Source organism: Heterodontus francisci, chromosome 1 (assembly GCF_036365525.1).
Source record: "Heterodontus francisci isolate sHetFra1 chromosome 1, sHetFra1.hap1, whole genome shotgun sequence".
NCBI lineage: Eukaryota > Metazoa > Chordata > Chondrichthyes > Heterodontiformes > Heterodontidae > Heterodontus > Heterodontus francisci.
The window spans coordinates 104382987-104402439 of NC_090371.1; the positions used below are offsets into that span (position 1 = coordinate 104382987).

At 40.6% G+C, this 19453-nt stretch overlaps 1 protein-coding gene across 1 annotated transcript in view; it reads left to right on the forward strand.

The window, feature by feature from the left end:
* The first annotated feature begins 1642 nt into the window (after positions 1-1642).
* LOC137371433 (zinc finger SWIM domain-containing protein 6) overlaps positions 1643-19453 on the forward strand; it is a 217058-nt gene continuing 199247 nt past the window's right edge. Inside the window, exon 1 of the mRNA XM_068034024.1 lies at positions 1643-2264. Within this exon, the coding sequence (XP_067890125.1) occupies positions 1895-2264 (370 nt within the window). The 5' untranslated portion in view covers positions 1643-1894. The remainder of the gene's footprint in view (positions 2265-19453) is intronic.

The window sequence follows — 19453 nt, forward strand, 5'->3', positions numbered from 1 at the left end:
TGTGGGAGGAAACCAGAGCACCTGGCAGAAATCCACAGTCACAGGGAGAACTTGCAAACTCCACACAGACAATAGCCAGAATCAAACCTGGGTTGCTGGAGCTATGAGGCTGCGGTACTAACCACTGCACCACTTTGCCGCCCTGTGTTCTTTTTGTATTCTCATTTTAGGACTTAATTTGCAGGGCTATGGGGAAAGGTGGGACAGGAGTAAGTGGAGCAAGCTTGCTCTAGCAGAGAGCTAACATAAACATGATGGGCTGAATGGTTACATTACAGAAGGAGGCATTTCTATGATTCCATGTCATGTTTTATCTTCTGGGGAGCATCCTTTCCCCAGAGTTCTGTGTAAAAATGCATTTTTCCTGTGGAATTATTGACAAGTAGAGCACAGCATCTGTGCAGTTACGAGCCAACCTTGCCCTTCCCTCTTCCTTTGAAACCCTGCATGTGCCATGGCAATTTAGTTCAAACCTTTTGACTGTATGGAAACTCTCTAACTTCAAAGCTTGCGGAGAGGACTGCCAAGAATTTTTACAGCTGCCAGGTTTGTCGTAACACTGTGTACAGTTGGAAAACGGGAAAAACTGAGTACTGTGGGAAATCTAATGACTACTACAGCAGAAGTCTGGGCCTAAGTTACTGAAGGTTGCATTCGTCATGGAAAGGGCATCATTTATGGACACTTGATGTAGGCGTTTTGTATCTCTGAGGAACACATGTGGAGGGGATAAAAATATTATCTATTAAATTGAGCTGTCGTTTTCCCTGTAGTCTATTTCAACTATAAACTAGGACAAAAAAAAAGTGGCAGTGACACTTCATAGACGCAATCTCCTTTTGTAACATCCTATTAGAACGAACGGAAATTGGATTTGGACACAGAAGGTAATTAACAGTAAATGTAATCTTGATAAGCGTTTTCCGGTTGCGAAACGTGCCGTACAATAATACCGATCAAGACCTTGGCAAGTTTGTAGCTACAATAATTAGATTTATATAACTAGCACGAAAGCTTCGCTAAGATTTTAAAGAGGAAGTCTCCGAGAGGCCATGTTGAGGGAGAATTGGCTTTAAATTTGCAGGAGTCGATGCGTCAGGTGCAATTAACCTCATAAAAAAACACTCCCGAGGTTGGAGTGGATCCTCGGTATCCAGGGCTGCTGCTGTTGTTGTGTTATTCTCCAAGCCAGATTTCCCTTTTGAAACAGCAGTCTTCAGTGAAACAGGAAGCTGCTATATCTCAGCAGACTCGCTCGCCTCCAGCCGTGCGCTCTTTGTTTTGAAGAGCCCGGCGACGTCAAACTACCGGCTCCCGAGATGGCAGCACAAAGGCCAAGCCAGGCCGGGGGTGGGGGGGTGAAAGAGAAAGGAACACCCCACATTCCACTCCCTTCCATAAAAGGAGCGTCTGCCTTTATATGGTAGCACAAAGGAAGCGGCCGAACTTTCAAGGGGAAACACCCCCGCATTCTTCTTCCCAATTAGGTCGGACGCTCCTTTTATGGCGTGACAAAGGCATGGACGTTCGGAGTGGCTTGGATTATCCGCCCTCCCCCAGTCTGGGGGGGCGTCAGTTTGGAAGTCAGAATGAGAATGTTGTGGCTCGGCCCCTTCCATTCCTATTATGGATGGAAGGTCCATGTATGGAGTTCGCCAACACTCGGGAACGCTGTGTCTCCGGTTCATTATGGACAAGTGGTCCTTTTGCGGAGAGATGCGCTGCTCTGAGAGGAGTTCACCGGCGCTGAGGACCGGCCCCCCGGTATTCCCATATTAGGAGCGCATGACCTTTTTTGCCGCACCGAGGCGCGCCCTCATTGTAAACAGATAAAGGCTTCTCTTATAATGTACATAACTTCCGTTTCAATGTAACAGTAGCAAAGCGAGGCAGTATGGCGGAGCGCGGTCAGCCACCCACAAAACGGCTCTGCTGCAGGCCCGGCTTTAATCCTTCCAAAGCGCCACAGAGGGTGGCCCCGGCCGGCAAAAGCTACAAGCCGGAGTCGCTGCTGGACATCAGTGCCAGGAAAGTAGCGGAGAAGTGGCCTTTCCAGCAAGTGGAAGAGCGTTTTACCCGCATCCCGGAGCCCGTTCAGAGGCGAATCGTTTACTGGTCCTTCCCTAGGAATGAACGGGAAATTTGCATGTATTCCTCATTCAATTATTCGGCCGAAGACGGAGGGGACGACGAGAGCAGATTGCCTTTTAAACGGGGCATCGCACTGCTGGAAAGCGGCTGTGTGGACAATGTCCTTCAAGTCGGTAAGTATTCTCCTCCCCGGGCTCTTTCACCAAACCTGAAGCGAAGAGGCGAATGCATTATGTGCCCACGTCAGGAATTTAAAGAGCAAGCCAGGTGAAGAAGTGTACACAATACACCCTTTCTTTTAAAGGGACAGCTTTCCGTCTGATGGCTCGGGACAGCGTTGGATTTTAACCCTGTCATTCACAGCCTGGTGTCCCTTTAATACACGACATGAGTTGGTGTAGATTGTTTGAAATGTTCACTGCCACAAAGAATTCCTCTTTCTCTCTTCCCCCCCCCCCCCCCCCCACCCCCACCATTTCTCAGAAAAGATGGCGTCCAGTTTTGCAGTACTGTTTTATATTTGTAAGATATATTGTTTTGAAATGTTCGGGTGTTTGTGCCATGTTCCTGCTGTGTGGGCTGTTTACTTTGAGGAAAGGGAAGGGATTTGAACTGTAAATTCCTCTCCTCCCAAAAACAGACGGCGGTCTCGGTAACCTTGCAGATTTTTTCTTTGCCACGATCTGGATTCAAGAGTTCCAGTTCAAAGGATTGACAAAGGGTGACGACGAAGGAGGAATAAATATATATATTTAATTTTCACTTTTATTGTCCTTGAAATACTTGATAAGGGGTGGGGGAGTTGAGTTGCTTTTGTTGGAATCGACCCTGGTTGTTATATTTGCCAATTGCGCATATCAAATAGCCGTCAGCATTCCCTTCCCACCGCCTCGTTACTTTGTTCCCATTTTCATGTTTATTATTTGTTCTTTTCTGTTTCTGTCACCCTGCACCGTCGGACAATAGAGCTTTCTTCAATGCTTGTTAAAGACATTGGAGAGAGAGATTTGTGCAGGGCAGTGACAGACTGGCTGGAGCGATCCTTTCATAGCACGAAGAATTGAGAGGGATCCATCCAAGGGAGCAGGAGATCGGGTGACCAAACGTCTCAACAGATTTGAGTTTCCTCCCCCAAACAGATCTCTTTCCGCCCCCCCCCCCCCCATCACTTTCAGTGGCTTGTCTTTTTTTCATTTCCCCCTTGGTCTGCGGTTAATTGGAATTCTAAAGCAATCTGCAAACGTGATTTTCTGCATGATCATTTATTTTCCAGTGGCTCATTGGGCGCAGTGCCCTTCCGCCTAAAGGGCTTTTCGCCCAGTTTGCCTTCCCCCACCCCCTTTCTCTCTCTCTCTCTCTCTGTCGCTGCCTCTCTTCTTGAAATATTAGCTTTTACATCGACTCTGCTTTGATCTTTCGCCTTCCCTTTCGAAATGGGTCAGTTTTGTTCACGGTTTCTTTTTTTTTAAATAAATAAAAATGGAGTGGTGGCCGGTTCTGTTGGCTGAGATTTTTTTTGCGCTTGCTTCTCCGCATGCAACCGATCAAGAATGACAGCAGCGCGTACAGGGAGGGTTCTTGGCTGATTGCATTTAGCCAGGAATTCACTGTGAAAATAAGCCAAGGGGCGATAAATAAAAGATGCAATCTTCCAGGAGACACAGACGAGCTTTAGTAGCTTTCAACAAGAACGATGTCAAGGGTTTTAAAGAATTTTTAGAGAGAGGAGGAAGCCCTGCAGGATTTGGGCAGCTTTTGATTTTCAGTGGCTTTGCTGTAGAGAATGTTTGGCCCTAGCTCAGTAGATTTTTGAAGGTGGGCTTAGTTTTGAGTGAGAGGTTGTCAATGATTATACCAATAGCCTTTTTTTTTACACTGATTGCATAGCTCAGACACACAATTTTGGCATTCTGTTGTCTGCTCAACCCTCCTTCTTAGCATCAGAACAGATCTCTCTCATCGCACTAGAGCATTAAAGCGTTGACTAGGCTTTTAACATCTCACTCCTGTACACACTTAAATATAGTTATATCTCAGACTGGATCAGCTTCATATCATATTGCTAAATAAATTGATTCTCAGGATTATCTGAGATTGGACGATGTTAAAATGTGTACTGTGCTGGGGGTGGGGAGAGTGGTATTTAAAGGAAAGCCAGAGCTTTAATGGCAAATGGGGGAATGAACCAAAGGAAACCATTCCAGTTGCTTCATTTGTCAAGAAAGTCTTTGCCTTGACCAAAGCACTGGAAACCTGCTGATTTAATCAAACTTATGGCAAACTTATTTTGGGGAAATGTGAAGGGATAATCTCTTGCCCAGAATTTCATATGGATTAATTAAGGGAAATATCTGGATATGTGGCTTTTGAATGTGTTCACAGGAAAACTCATTGTACTGTAGTCACTTCTTAGGAAACAGTAATATCATTGAAGCTAACTTTGGGTGTGACTGGTCAGACTGCAGTTTTGCTGTAAACCTGTAACAACATGGTAGTTTGTGCAATGCTTGTAAAATGCATAATTGTTGTCAAGGTCACTGAGCGATTAAAAGCCACTCCTCTGAGACATTTCTTAGTTTAAAGATAAACCTAAGCTAGCAATTATTGTCACAACCATAGGAAAAATCAAATTATTACCAATGAATTTTTTTTTTTACTTTTAACTCTATTATCATAGCATTGTGGTGACTATTGAAAGGACTCTTGTGAACATCCATCTCTCCTTGGAGCTGGCATCTGTACCTGATAATGATGTACAGCGTTTATAACTGAGAAATGTTCAAGGATCTATCATTTACTGTAATAGATGAAATAATTGACTACTGAAAAAGTGTTAAAGTACAGCTTTTGCTATTCATTGGTTTGTCTGTTTGAATAGACAGTACATGTTTGGTTTTGTTCATTACTGCACTGCCACTTCCAACCAAGAAGCTCAAGGCTAACTTTATTTATGGCAGTGCTTTGCTTCCAGAGCAAACTTTAAAACTCAGTTAGCTGCAAGACAGTTGGTAGTTGCCTGTTTTTTAAGCAATTAATTGTTACAGCTCTAGTTTCATTGTATAAAACATTGGAATAAGCAGCACTCCTCACTGTAGAGTTGTGTAAGTGGAGTTTAACATACTACATAATTCCTCATGTAACTGTTGTTACTTAAAATTGTTTGAGATATATTCCTTGTAAGCTTTGAAGGCACTTGTACCTGCCCCCCTTCCCCACACAAAATTTAAAACCTTTGACATTTCAATCCCATGTCCACGTCAGCTAGACCCTGCCTTTTCAAATGATCACTATTGCATGCTGATTGTTTATAACATGGAAAAATCAGGCTTGTTCATTGCTTACCGGGTTACCATAAGTCATGCGCATTGTAACCCAGTAAATTATTTGCATTAAGCTTTATTTTGCTACAAATGATTTTCTACTGTGCATTTAAATGTATTTTCAGCTGCCTAGCATTAAGAATGTTATTAATCTGCCATGTTTTAAGACTAAAGTAAGTTGAGCACTGAACATGCTGTTGGAATCAAGTTATTTTCAACAGCCAATCTTGGTTTTTAATTTAGCAATTAAGTTGATAAATCTGTTACGGGCTGAGTAAAATATCATTTTTTAATTAGCATGTACATAATTTCAGTATCAAATACTACATTGATCTCTGGTGTTTACAAGGGCAGTCACTTCAATGTATCTGAGTGAACTTATACTGTAGAATGATATATTAGCTTTCAATACTGGCTCATTTTTAATTAGTGTAGTAATATATTAAAGATCATATCAGGAAAAAAGCTCTTTTAAATGCAATTATTCCAGAAGTAGGAATGGGTGAGCATTGTTTGTTTATTGTTGTCTTTCCCCAAACCATTTTTACCCAATTACCTGTTTGATGCCTGCACTTTGTGATCTATTTTCTCTAGTGATTGGTTGAAATAGTGTAGTGAATAATAAAGTACATTTGTGAAAGTTCCATCTTTTGATCCATTCCAGGTATAAATAATAAAATAAAGGATTGCTTTTATGAAGTGTTCAATTAAGATGGACACGGTGGGCCGAAGGGCCTGTTTCTATGCTGTACGACTCTAAGATGTACACTATTATCATGGCCCAAATAAAATCCCACCTTAAGGACATCTTCCTAAGTTTCCGTGTGTACACAATGCATCTTGAATGAAGACAGCTGCAAACTTTGTAAAAATCGGAATATTCAGGCTGAGTATAAATGGGGCATTGAGATTATATAGACTTCTACTGTTGGGAAGCAGTAAGTATCTGACTATTCCTAGTGAGGAATTTTATCTAATCTTGCCAAGCCAGGACAAGAGCTCTTCACCATTTTGCTTTGGCAGAAATGGCAGCTAAATAAATAAAATGCTTTGTCTTGAGAGTGAAAAATAGACCAATGGATATTGTACCAGTCACAACCCTGGTTAAATAAAAAATCCTTTTGGAAAATAAATATTGTGACAAACAATGGCAACACCCCTATAATTGAAAGGGAACAAGTGATGAGGATTTCAGTTCTGGTAGAACTGAATCTGAAGGGTTTGAAAGTCCAGTGTTAAGTTTAGATGATTATACAATAATAGTGTACTCGCTGCCTGGAAGTTTGATAGGAGTTTATGAAAATTTGCTCAAGTTAGAGCAGGCCTTGCCATATGAGTAATTTTTTTCCTCCTGTATTATGTATTAGTGGAAAAAGCATGGAATGCAGTGTGACACTTATTTCTATAATAATTTTCAACCTGTAAAAATAAAATTTTCAGTCATTGCTAAATTTTTTTCCATGCTTGTGAACTGACTAAGTGATATCCATTAGCAAACAAATGTTTGCAATTAAATAATTTGAAATGCATATCACCAATTAGGTACTATGCCAAACCAATAAACAGTGACCATGTTCAGGCGCTATTGAAATGTGTAATTCCTCTGACTGTATCTAATAAAATAGGCAAATTCTTAAACCCCATTCAATAGAGGCATATTTGTTGAATCATTAAAGTAAGAATCAAAGGATTTGAGTATTTTTTCCCCGCCCTTACAATTCTTTGGGCAAATTGGAGAAAGCAGAATTCTGCATTATTTGGGAGAAAATTCTGATATTTTGGAATAATTTGACTCCCTTTTCCAACTGAAAATTGAACTTTCTGGATATAGTAAAGATACAGTATATCTACAGAGAATTAAAGACTACAGATAAGACTTGTGGTACTTTAACTGCTGTCTCCGCATTTACTGTATTCTTCACACTTCTGTTTGAATTTTCTAAACTTTAATGTGTTAAAATCTCTGAATAACCTTGAATCTTGTGTTGTTTTGCACAGTTCTCATTGTGGCAGAGTATGTGACTCATCAATAAAATAGACCTGAAGTTATCCCACCCTTATCTGTTTATGTACAAGTTTAATATATGCGGCTAACTTGGTTCAATAAATGGGTACACAAATGGGTCTTAATATAGATAATTACATGTATGCAATAAACACTTTGGCTGTATGTATTGTTACGATCAGGTGAGGAGGGGTCAAAAGGCTTGTCCCTCTCCTTGTTTGAAGCAACAGGGTTTATTTCTTCTAAACAGTGGATATGCTTACCAATTCAGTGACTGTTTAACCCTTTATGTGTTATGATCATAAAAGAACCAATCAGACAAATTTTCTTGAGTTTAAACAAGAAAGAGGTTAGTTTATCGTACTTAAAAAAAAAACTAAAAACCGATCTAAGTAAAATAATAAACTATGCTCCAACTTTCATGCGCGCGCACACACACGAATCATAGAGACACACACACATAGGTTACAGAGTGGAGAAGAATGGATTGATTGGATTAGAGTTAGGAGCAATAAAAAAAATACAGTCTGTGGAGTCTGGTAATTCAGTTGTAGTCTGGCTGAACTTGGTGGTCCTGAACTTTCTGGCTGGTAGATGTGGCCATCTGGTTCAGGGTGTTCTTGGAGACCAGTGCGGCAGATGGTTTTCTTCATGGGGTCTCTGTCTGCAACAATGATGGGCTTGGATGTTTGCAGTCAGCAGGCAGGGTTCAGACTTGCAGGGTGGCCTTGAGAGAGAGAGACACCCCACTTGGGTCCTTCACTGATCAAAATCAGGTGCTTCTCTGTCTGTGGAGAGAAGGGGCAACTAGTTTCACGCAGATAGAGAGTCTGTCACGTGATGGCCCAGTGTATTCTCATTATTTTTTGCAAAGTGACTAGATCATGTCTAAGAATTCCAATTTCTCAGGGCCCCATTGTTCCAGGATTACCCTTTGTGTGGCTTGTTTCCACCAGTGTTAATGATCCAAGATTGCCTTTCATGTCTTATTAATGAAGGCAGGACCAGGTAATCCATTCAAAATTCTCTCCATTGTTTTGGATGAGGACTAAACAGACATTTGTCTCCACCTCGATACCTTGGAATGTAAGGTATTTAGATGCAAATTACAGTGGCCATTTTAGCTGCTAACATTGATCCTTTTTCAGTTCTTTATCTCTTTTTTTAAGTTTTACTTCAGGTTTACAACCAATGGATTAAAAAAATTATTTGGCATAGCTCATGTTTATGACGGTATGTAGAGTGAATATTTTTTGCTACTGAATCTTGTAGTTGATCTCGGTATGGTATTTTGCATCGAATATATTATAATATAAAGGCAAAAGATTAGTACGTATTTGTATTAGTCTTGAGTAGTTCAAGTATTGTGTAATATGAATTTTGAAGTTGATAAATTATTTTAGCAAAAATAGGCACGTTTTCCCCTTCGCTCCAAAGGTCTTTGACTACAAAGAACATCTTTTATCAGTTTTTTAATATGCTTTAGTATAGTGCGCACTCAAAAAATCAATTCTGTCTCTTCAAGCTTCTCCCTCTGCAGTCTGAGGTCAACCAAGGTGAGATTCAGAATCTGCTGTGATTGGCTCAGTATTGCAAGTGATTGACAGTCAATCATATTACAGGGATCAAGGTCAGATGTTGGTGTCTTCCTGTTGATTCCAGGCATATGGGATCTACCTCCCTGTCCTTTTTTTTTTTTTTTCCCCCACCTTCCCTCAACTGCAAATAATAAACTTGATGCACTGGACAGATACTGTCCATTTTTATTACTCAAAACAAGAGACTGTTTCTGAAATTATACTGGTGAACATATTGAGCTAGATGTCAACCTTGACTTTCGCCTTTTAAGTTAGAAGGTTGTAGGTTTAAGGCCCCCTCCAGAGACTTGAGCACACAATCCAGATGGATATTTCAGGGAAGTATTGAGGGAGTGCCACACTGATGATGGTGATGTATTTTGGATGAGACGTTAAACCAAAGTTCCATCTGCCCCTTCAAATGGAAGCAAATGATCCCACGGCAATAATCAAAGAAGAGCAGGGGTGTTCTCTCCAATGTCCTGGCTAATACTTGTCCCTCAATCAACATTACTTAAGCAGATTATCTAGTCATTTATATCATTGCTATTGGTGGGACCTTGCTGTGTGCAAATTGGCAGCTGTATTTCCTTGCAGTACAATAGTAACTATACTTAAAATATTTCAGTGGTTGTAAAATGCTTCAGGGTGACTTGAGTTGATGGGCACTATATAAATGCAAATTCTTCATTTCTTTAGTGATAATGTAAAATGGCAGAAACAATGGGCTTTATTAGTGTTTGTTTTATTTTGGCAAATAATTGTGCAATTCAAAATATTCGCTTGTGTAATTTTTCTGTTGTGGAAAAGGAGGAAGGCCTTGTTGATGCAATGTGACGGTGTTAGGTTTTTTTGTGTTCATCAAGGATCAAACTACATTGCCATGCATTACTCTTTTTAACGTTTGGCGTTTATACTGGCATCACTTATTCCAAGATCAGGTTTATATGGCAATTGCAGAATAAAACCCTCTATCCTGTCACTAAAATTTGGCTTGACCCAACACTAGGAGACCACTACTTAGTATACCGAATAAAAATTTTGTATTTTGAGGTGCAAACTTGCCATAATTGCATAAAATTCTGCAGTAAGCCTAGTTTAGAAGTATTTCTGTACAATACACAATGTTTTGGTAAAGTCTACATGTGCATTGTTGAAGGTGTTTCTTGGAACATCTGGGAAAAATATGCTGTAATCAAATATGAATTGAATTTGTTGGCCTTTAGATCTGAGACATATAACATTCTTCATTTTACTTCCCCTTTTTCCACCTCCAAGTTTTTAACAGTAAATTTGAAGGTCAGGGGATATATTGTTGTGTGTGAAAAGATTGAAGAAAAATTATTTTGGTAAACGGGAGGCTTATAATGACCATTTAATAAATATTTTCTTTAACTTTATGTACAGAAAAGAATATATACATCCAGATTCCTAAAAGATAAAATTAAATACTTTTTATTGTATAATAAAATATTATACCCTTGAACAAAAATATTTATTAAACGGTCATTATAAATCTCCCTGGTGTACCAAAATTTTTCTTCGATCTTTTCATACAGAAAAACATGCAAAATCATTTATAAGAACATACGGAGCATAAGAAATTGGAGCAGGAGTAGGCCACATGGCCCTTTTGAGACTGCTCTGCCATTCAATGCCTTTCAATATGACCATGGCTGACCTTTTGCCTCAACTCCACTTTCCTGCCTGCTCCCCATATTCCTTGATTCTGAGATATCAAAAATCCATCTATCCCAGCCTTGAATATACTCAACGATGAAGTATCCATAGCCCTCTGGGGTAAAGAATTTCAAAGGTTCACCACCCTTTTGAGTGAAGATGTTTCTCCTCATCTCAGTCCTAAATGATCAAGAGCTTGAGACTCTGCCCCCAAGTTCTAGATTCCCCAGTTTTCTCACAGCTGAAATTAGGAACTCTGTACAAAGTGGGAATGAAAGCTGGGACCTCTGCTAGCTTGTTTAATTGTAAAAGAGCAGTATTTATATTGCACGTTTCACAACCAAGGATGTCCCAAAGTGCTTTACAGCCAATGAAGTACTTTTGAAGTGCAGTCACTGTTGTAATATAGGAAATGTGATAGCTGGTTTGCGTACAGCAAGCTTTCTCAAGCTGCAGTGTGATAATGACCAGATAATCTCTGTTTTTAGGAGTTGGTTGAGGGATAAATAGCATGGGATTTTTTTCTATCCACCTGAAAGGGCAGACATGACCTCCGTTTAACATTTTATGTAAAAGATCATTGCTGCCTGTGCAGCCTGGGGTTTGTGCTCAAGTCTCTGGAGTGGGTCTTGAGGCCACAACCTTCAGACTTGGAAGTGAGATTGCTACCAACTGAGCCATGGCTGATATAGCTAGTGACTGCCATTCATCCAGTTCTATCTGACCCTCTATGTAACTTGATTTTACAAACAATACCTAGGAAGCAACTGGACTGTACAGTAGGATAAATACTGCTTTCACTGATGGCCTGGGTTCAAATCTACCCCTCGACTAATACTGGCTATAAGATCCTGTGTAAAATGAGTTTGGACAATCACAAACTAATTTGCTATTAATCAGCAATCTCATTCAGGGAACATGGGGTGGTTGGTGTGGGAAATGAAGGTAAAAATACTACACTCATGAAGGGTGCTATTTTGAGGTTAGAGCTGAGCCAATTTCATGGAGCTTACTTTGCAGCTGGATGTGCAGTACTTGATCTAAGAGTGCTTGATGCTGATGTTGGGTGCCTGAAATGGGAAGAGTTTAATTCTCCAGCAGTAACTTCCCTTGTATGTTTGGATCAAATGTATGCATAATTAACTATTTTCACTTAATTCTCCCCCATCCCCACCAATTAATTTTTTAAAAAGGTAGTTGGTGAAAATAAACATTGTGAATGCAGAACATTTTGGGTAGGCTATGTTTCAATTGAATAAATGCCAATGGATTTTAAATTAATTTGAAATGGTGTGCAAATCTGCTCCTGTCACCTAGCCTGCCTCCCACCATCTCAAATATGATGACAACAACTTGTATCTATAAAGTGGTTTTAAAACAGAAAAGCATCCTAAAGTGCTTCACAGTGTAACTTCTATTATCTGCACTCCAGCAATTTCACAGGCCAAAGCCTTGCATGACTTTCTGTGCACATCCTGCAAATACCAGTCTCCTTAACCTTGCATCATCCTCCCAGCTGAAGAAAATTTAAATTTAGTTTATATTATCTGCATAGTATTTTGTTTTTTATATATATATATATATTTGTCAAAATCTGGGAACATTCAATTATCTGCCAATTTTCATTATCCTCCAGATGAGTCCTGTCCACCATTGTGAATAATAGAAGATTCATTGTATTTGTTTTAAAGGACTGTTACTAGAAGTTAGCAAATTTTGATGACCATCTTAAAATTGTGTTAAGGATATACTGGAATTAAAGGCTTGGGCAGGGGTCTGCAACCTGTGGCTCTTTTAGGACTCGTAATTTGATCGATCAAACTCATTTTGATAATTAAATGGCTTGTTTCATTTTTTAAACTTGTAATTTTTAAACTTTTATTAACACTTTCGCACAAGTACAATATCATTCAATTAACCTTTTCTGTAACAACCATAGAAATGTTGCTGAAATTTGTCTCTGCCTTGTTTTCCATTACTATTGGCGTTTGAGAAGTAGCATTACAGCTCTTAAGACATTGCGTTTTTGACAATTTTTTTAAATCGGCTCCTCTTGTTATTAAGGTCGCTGACTCTTGGGCTAAGGGCTGAACTACTCAGTTTCTACAAAGTGATGACCGGGTGAAAGTCAGCACATTGGTTTTAAAAAAAAACCTGAGATCCAGACTCTCATGTTACAAAGGAACACTTGGATCGCATATAAAGCTTTAATCTGGAACATTTTCAATTAAAAAGGAGTGATATGCAATGTTCCCATGCAACAGCCTGGAAGGTACTGCACAGGCCTTGTACATGGCTGTACAAAATTTAAAGGGGCCGTGCATAGTAACTAAATTTTAAGGGGGTCATTGGTGCTATGGGGAGAGGAGGAGACTTATGATGGCCTGGATTTTGTCGTTAGCGGCAAAGCGGTGGTGCTCGCCACTGACCTCTAAGAAAGCTGCCCATAAATATCTAGTAATCTCTATAGCATGGATTCCCCTTTCCAGATGTTAACTTTAATCTGGCGTCAAGTCAAAGGGATCTCCAGGTGTCCAACAATAGTGATGCCATCAAGCAGGTTAAGCAGCCAATCTCCTTGAAAAATTCTCAGACAGCAGCCCAGGAAGTAAAATACACCTATTATCCTTCATTTTTAGTAAGTTTTAGAAAGTAAAATAAAGATTGGGGCATACACATTAGCAGCTGAAATATTAACTTAAAAATTCCATAGTTTTTCATTTTTTATCATAATGGAAAAATTTGACATTTCGCAAGTATAAAATTAGTTTGCCAGGGCCAGAGAGGTGATTCAGCAGTATTTATGACTTAGTATGCAGTTTGAGACTCAGTTGCACCTCATTTACAAGGCTTAAATTTTTTTTTGGTGAGGGGGCGGATTTTTAGCAACAGTGTTACAGCATAAAACAAGTTCTGATCAGTTCAATGATTTCTAAAGATTTCTATCTGCCGGGCCTTCCAACAGCACACCCAGCGAAGGAGCAAGGAATCTTTGACCACAGTTAATGGTGCATGTGCAGGCTCCAGAAGTTGGTGTCAGTTTCACAAGGTAATGACAGCAAACTTGACAGTTGGATGCCATTACTACCACAAAATCTGGGCTATTAGGTTGGGATTTTTTTTTTGAACAAGCTGATGAAGCTGATTTCTGGCAAAAGGGTTGAGACTGCATCATTTTAGATGAGGGTAAGGACAGGCCTAAGAAAGATTTGACACCAGAAACTGGAGTTGTTGCATTAGTGTACTCAGTTGCATTATGGATACACATAGAGTAAATTGGCTTCTTGTGATGTTCTGATGTGTTCAATGAACCCTTTTTCATGCAGAACCTACAGTGTATACAAATTCCTTCTAACATTCCTTTTCAATAATGTCCTCTTTGCAAATGACAGTAAAATGGTTATGAAGTTATACTGTAATTAACTTCTTGATGAGAGATCATGTTGCCCCAGCATCTCTTAACCAGACGTAGAAATATTAGTTCAGTACAAGGATGCCTGCTCAGCTTTACAACTTTTCTAAGGAAAAATTGTTGCATAGAAAGTGGTTTTTGTTCTCAAAATCTGTACAATGCCCTTCCTTTATCCTCACACATTTTATGGACCAATTCGAAGTTCTATTTTGTTCGTCTTTCATATTGACACACAGGCAATTTAAAACACAGTACTGCATTGTGCTTGTGAACTTTGGCTTAAGCAAAAAGGAATTTTAAGTTGCTATTTGAGCCAATTTTTTCTTCATTTGGAGGACACCAAAGTACCTAAAGTTTCCTCCGTCAAACTCCATATAGTTAATGCTACTAGTGGTGTAGTGAGTGATTCAGGAGTTAAATGTGGAATTAACTTTCATGTTACTGTCTTGGTATGGCACATTTCTGTCCCCTCTTCTAGAAATTGGTCTTTGTTGGATTTCTGCTGGAAACATTCGACTACAACTAAATTATAGTTTTAAGAGCCAAAGAAAAACATTGGGAACAAACATGTGTTCATGGTTTCCAAAGTTGTAGAACCAACCATGAGTTAAAGTATTTTATTAATTATAAATTTACCACAAAAAAGGCAAAATTGCCTTCTGAAATAGCCTTGTCCTTTCCTCAGCAAAAAGATTCAAATGTTAGATCTCCCACTTTCTCCAAAGGGATTTAACCTGATCATTGTACAACTGAATCCTTATAAATATACAACTAATTGGCCAAAAATGTGCTTGGATTGGGACTCCTATAGAAAGTTTGTTTGAGTCAAATGTGCTTTTGCACCTTGCCAATCTCCTCCTTTTATTTGTCCTCCTAGTGCTGTGTACACTTCTGCAAGGGTGTGGGCATACTCTTTATGGCTAGCCATGTGCCAACCTAGTCCAAAGTCAACCTTGTGTTGATTATTTCCTTGCAGAGCTTTCAAATGTGTTACTGTTTGAGGAAGGTGGTTTGTGGGGGGGGGGAGGGGGGGGTGTGTGATTGTGGTTGGTTTCCAGAGGGCTGTTTTGATTTCTGAGATTAAGTTAATGTGGAGAGGCATGTTGAGAATGGGTACACTGGAATTCTGCAGGTGAACGAGATGTTCATCCAACCAAATTTCATTGTAATAACCAAGCATCTCTTGATGCAGCATTCTGTATGTTGTGCATGTGTACGTGCTTTCGCCCATCGAGAGGTACCATAGACACGATCTTCACAAGAAAAATGAAGGTAACAATGCCAACCGCTGTACATGGTCTTTGTCGACCTCACAAAAAAGCCTTTCACACTGTCAACTGTGAAAGCTTACGGAGTGTCCTGCTCAAATTTGGCTGCCCTCAGAATTTGTCAGCACCCTCCGTCTACTCCATAATGACCTGCAAGCTGTGATCTTCAATGGAACCACCAAAGACCCTACCACAGTCAAGACCGAGCTCAAGCAAGGCTGTCATCGCACCAATCTTCTTCATTTTCCTTGCTGCAATGCTACACCTCACTTCCAGCAAACTACCTGCAGACGTGGAGATAATCTACAGAACGGCCGGGAAACTGTTCAACGTACACTGCCTTCAATACAAAATCAAAGTCACTCCAACCTCTGTCATCAAGCTTCAGTATGCAGACAGCACTGGCATACATGCTGACTCTGAAACTGAGCTCCGGATCATTATCAGATCCTTCTCCAAAGCATATAAGAAAATTGGTCTTTTACTAAGCACTCGGAAAATGAAGGTCCTATTCCAACCACCTCCCACAACACAACACCTCATCTCAACAATCAAGATCAATGGCGAAATCTTGGAAAATGTGGACCATTTTCCATATTTTGGGAGCCTCCTCTTGGCGAAGGCAGATCTGGATGACGAGGTTCATCATCGCCTCCAATGTGGCAGCTCAGCCTTCGGCTGACTGAGGAAGATCAGGATCTCAAACCCGAGATTAAGATCATGGTTTACTGGGCTGGGGTGATCCCTGCGCTCCTATATGCTTTGGAGACTTCGACAACCTACAGCAAACACCTCAAAGCACTGGAGAAGTACAACCAGAGGTACCTCTGCAAGATCCTCCAAATCCAGTAACAAGACAGGCGGTCTGACAGCAGCATCCTCTCCCTAACAAACCTTCCCGGCATCGGGGAGCTGCTCGTCTAAAACCAGCTCTGCTGAGCAGATCCTGTCATTCGCATGCCTGACACAGACTCCTGAAGCAGCTGTTCTACTCAAACTTGGTCACGGCCACGACGCCTCCACCAGCACCACATTACCAAAATTTAGTCCGGTGTGGGAAGGCCGTTTATAATTAAGGCCCTTAACTGCCACCACAGCTGCAGTTAGCCGTTGGCAGGTGGCCCTATCGCCGCATGGGAATCGCACCACAGTAAACTGTGCTGGCTACTTCCTGGCTCCAGGTTGGGGGGCATGGGGTCTCTCGTTCAAAGGCATTTCATCCCTGAACAAGGGACCTGGCATCAGGAAGGGGAGGGGCCTGAGGGCCACCCCGCAAGACCCCTCCCGTCCTGACCTACCTGAGGCCTGGGTCCAGCAATTTGCTTTGGCCTCCAGTAGCAGCCACCGCCACTACATTGGCGTTCCAGCTGCTGGCCTCTGGCGGGCAGCTCTCCAAGGACAGGTCTTCCTGTGTATGCATGTGTGCGCACGTGTGAGTCAGACTCTCTGGGCAGTATTTTATGCTCTCCCCATGGTGAGTTTGGAGGTGGGGGTGGGCATTTAATTGAACAGGATGGTGGCAGGTGGGGACCCTGCCGCCTACCCCCAATTGTCTAGTGGCCATCTCTGGTGCCTGATTGGCCTGTGATATGGTGGGCCATTCCCAAAGAAGGCAACGGAGATGTCTCGGTTCTCCAGCCAGCAGCTGAGACCCCTGTTGCCTCCATAAAAGTCCCCCTGTGAGTGTGTGAGACTGTGGGTGGAATTTTATGGACACAATGGGCGTCTCGGCCGCTGGGTAGAGAGGCGGCAAGGGACCCACATTGTCTCCCTTGGGAAAGGCCTGCCATATCATGAGCCAGTCAGCAGCTGGTAGTTCTTTTGCTCAGTAGCACCACTGAGCAGATAGTGACTGCTGCTAGAATGACATCCACTGGAGGCCCAGGATCAAGGAGTGACCCAGGATGCCATGGACTTGATCAGGGTGTAATCAGAGAAGGTGGCGGGTTCCCCACCTGCCACCATCCTGCCTGATTAAATGCCCTTCCTGCCTCCAAACTTGCCACAGGAGAGCATAAATACTGCCCTGTGTGTGAAGGGATGGGTTGCAGGAAGTGGGGTGTGGAGATTGTAATATGTTTTGTTTTCAGGCTCTGGTTAACAAGATGCGAAAAGATTGCAGTTTCTTTTCCTTCTGTAGAAATTATTTAATTAGAATAACCATTTTTCCTCATTCAGCATGTTGTGGAATGAATTTGCCATGACCAAATTTGAAATGTCAAACTGAAGAGAGTAGTCTCATTCTTCACACCCACATGCTGTGTCGTAAACACATGAATCTTACTGAAGGTGAATGACTTTGACAGGCTTTGAAATAGCTGAAACTTTTTTTTTGCCATTCGAAATGCATGGGGAATGCTTGACTGGTTCTGACATTAATTGGAAGTATGCAGTGGAGCCTGTCAGCATAATAAACCCTCAAGAACCAGCTGATCAGATAAAGCGGAAGCTCATTTACTGAATTAATGTGCTGAAAATTCAGGTAATTTACCTCTTGTCTTGGTGTGTTTACCAGTCTGCCTATTTACAAAAGCCATTTTTCATTGTTAATTCACATCAGGTTTGGTCTGAGGCCTGAAATTGTGTAATGTATTCTATAATATATAAATGGTCTATATGGCAATGCAAGTATTTCTGTGCATTAGGCAGTGGTTTCAGGTAGCTTTGTTTCCTGAGTTCTGTTCAGTAGAACAGCTGAATGAATAAACATGGTGAAACTGCACATAAATAAACTTTAAAAACAAAATAAAATAAAAAATGAGGATTTGACCGTGCACATCTTTGTTTCTTTAATGCTAGATACAAACCATGAACTGAACAGAATTAACTGTTCCTATTAATTTCCTTTCAGAATCTAATAAATTACATGACCTATTATCTTTTAAGCACATAATATTTATCGCTGAAACAATGTTCTCCCTTGTTTTTATTCTTCTGCTCCATATGCAGATTTTCAATTAATACTTCAATTTTAGTGTTTCAAATGGTGGCTGCTTCATGTTTGAAATCCAGGATTTCCCTTTTAAGAAAAAAGGCACTGTTCAGTATAATGGAATGTACCAAACTATAGGAATAGGAGAGTAGATGCTTCAGCTCATTGAGCTTGTTCTGCTACTTTGTTAACAATGGCAGCTCTTTAATCCTAATTTCCTGCCCTTTCTCTATATCGCTTAATATCATTATCTATCTTCATCTTAAACTCCTCAAATGATTCTGCTTCTATGGCCATTCTGGGAAAAAGGATTCCATCATACAACCTTTTGTGTGATTTATTTATTTCTTTTCATTTGGTTCAAACTTTAAAGTTATATCCCCTTGTTCTAGGTTACCTTATTCGTGGGAAGAGTCTTTATCTATCTCTAGTTATTACCCTTCATTATTTTCAGCACCCCTTAAAACACATACCTTGAGGAATACAACCCAAGTTTACCCAATGTGTGATCTTAACTCTATGTCCCTTCATTTTGGGTCTTATCTTGCTGAATTGTTACATGGCTCTCTCCGATGTCAGTTTATCCTTCTTCATATGGGATACTTCAAACCGAACACAGTATTCTAAATTAGTTATCACCAGTGCTCCCCATAAATGTTTCTGGACCATTAAATCCCTCTATTCATCTATTTCTGCACTTAGTTTATGGAACTGATTTAACTAAATTGCACTAAAAGTGCAAAATAATGCAAGTTGGAATGGGAGTTCTTTACACCTAGGTGGTTTATGCAGTTTTCTTAATGTATGGGGAAACAAAAACTAATTTGTTTGATCCATTAGAAATAAAATAAGTTGGCACCGAGAAGGCAAAATGAAAGAACAAACTGTCACCTTTCGGGTTCTTGGGATGTCCCAGAGTGCTTCATAGCTAATGAGTTACGTGTGGAGTGTAATCACCTTTGTCATGTCGGGATACGTACTGACAGAAATTATGTTCACAGCAAGATGCCATAAACAGTGGCATTTATCTTACCTAATCAATCTGTGTTGGTGATGTTTGAGGGATAAATGTTGGCTCGGACAGCTTTAGAAGAGGCTAAAATCAGTGCTTGTTTTTTCAGGTCGGATAATCACGCATACTGATTTTTTAAAATGTAAAATATCTGTT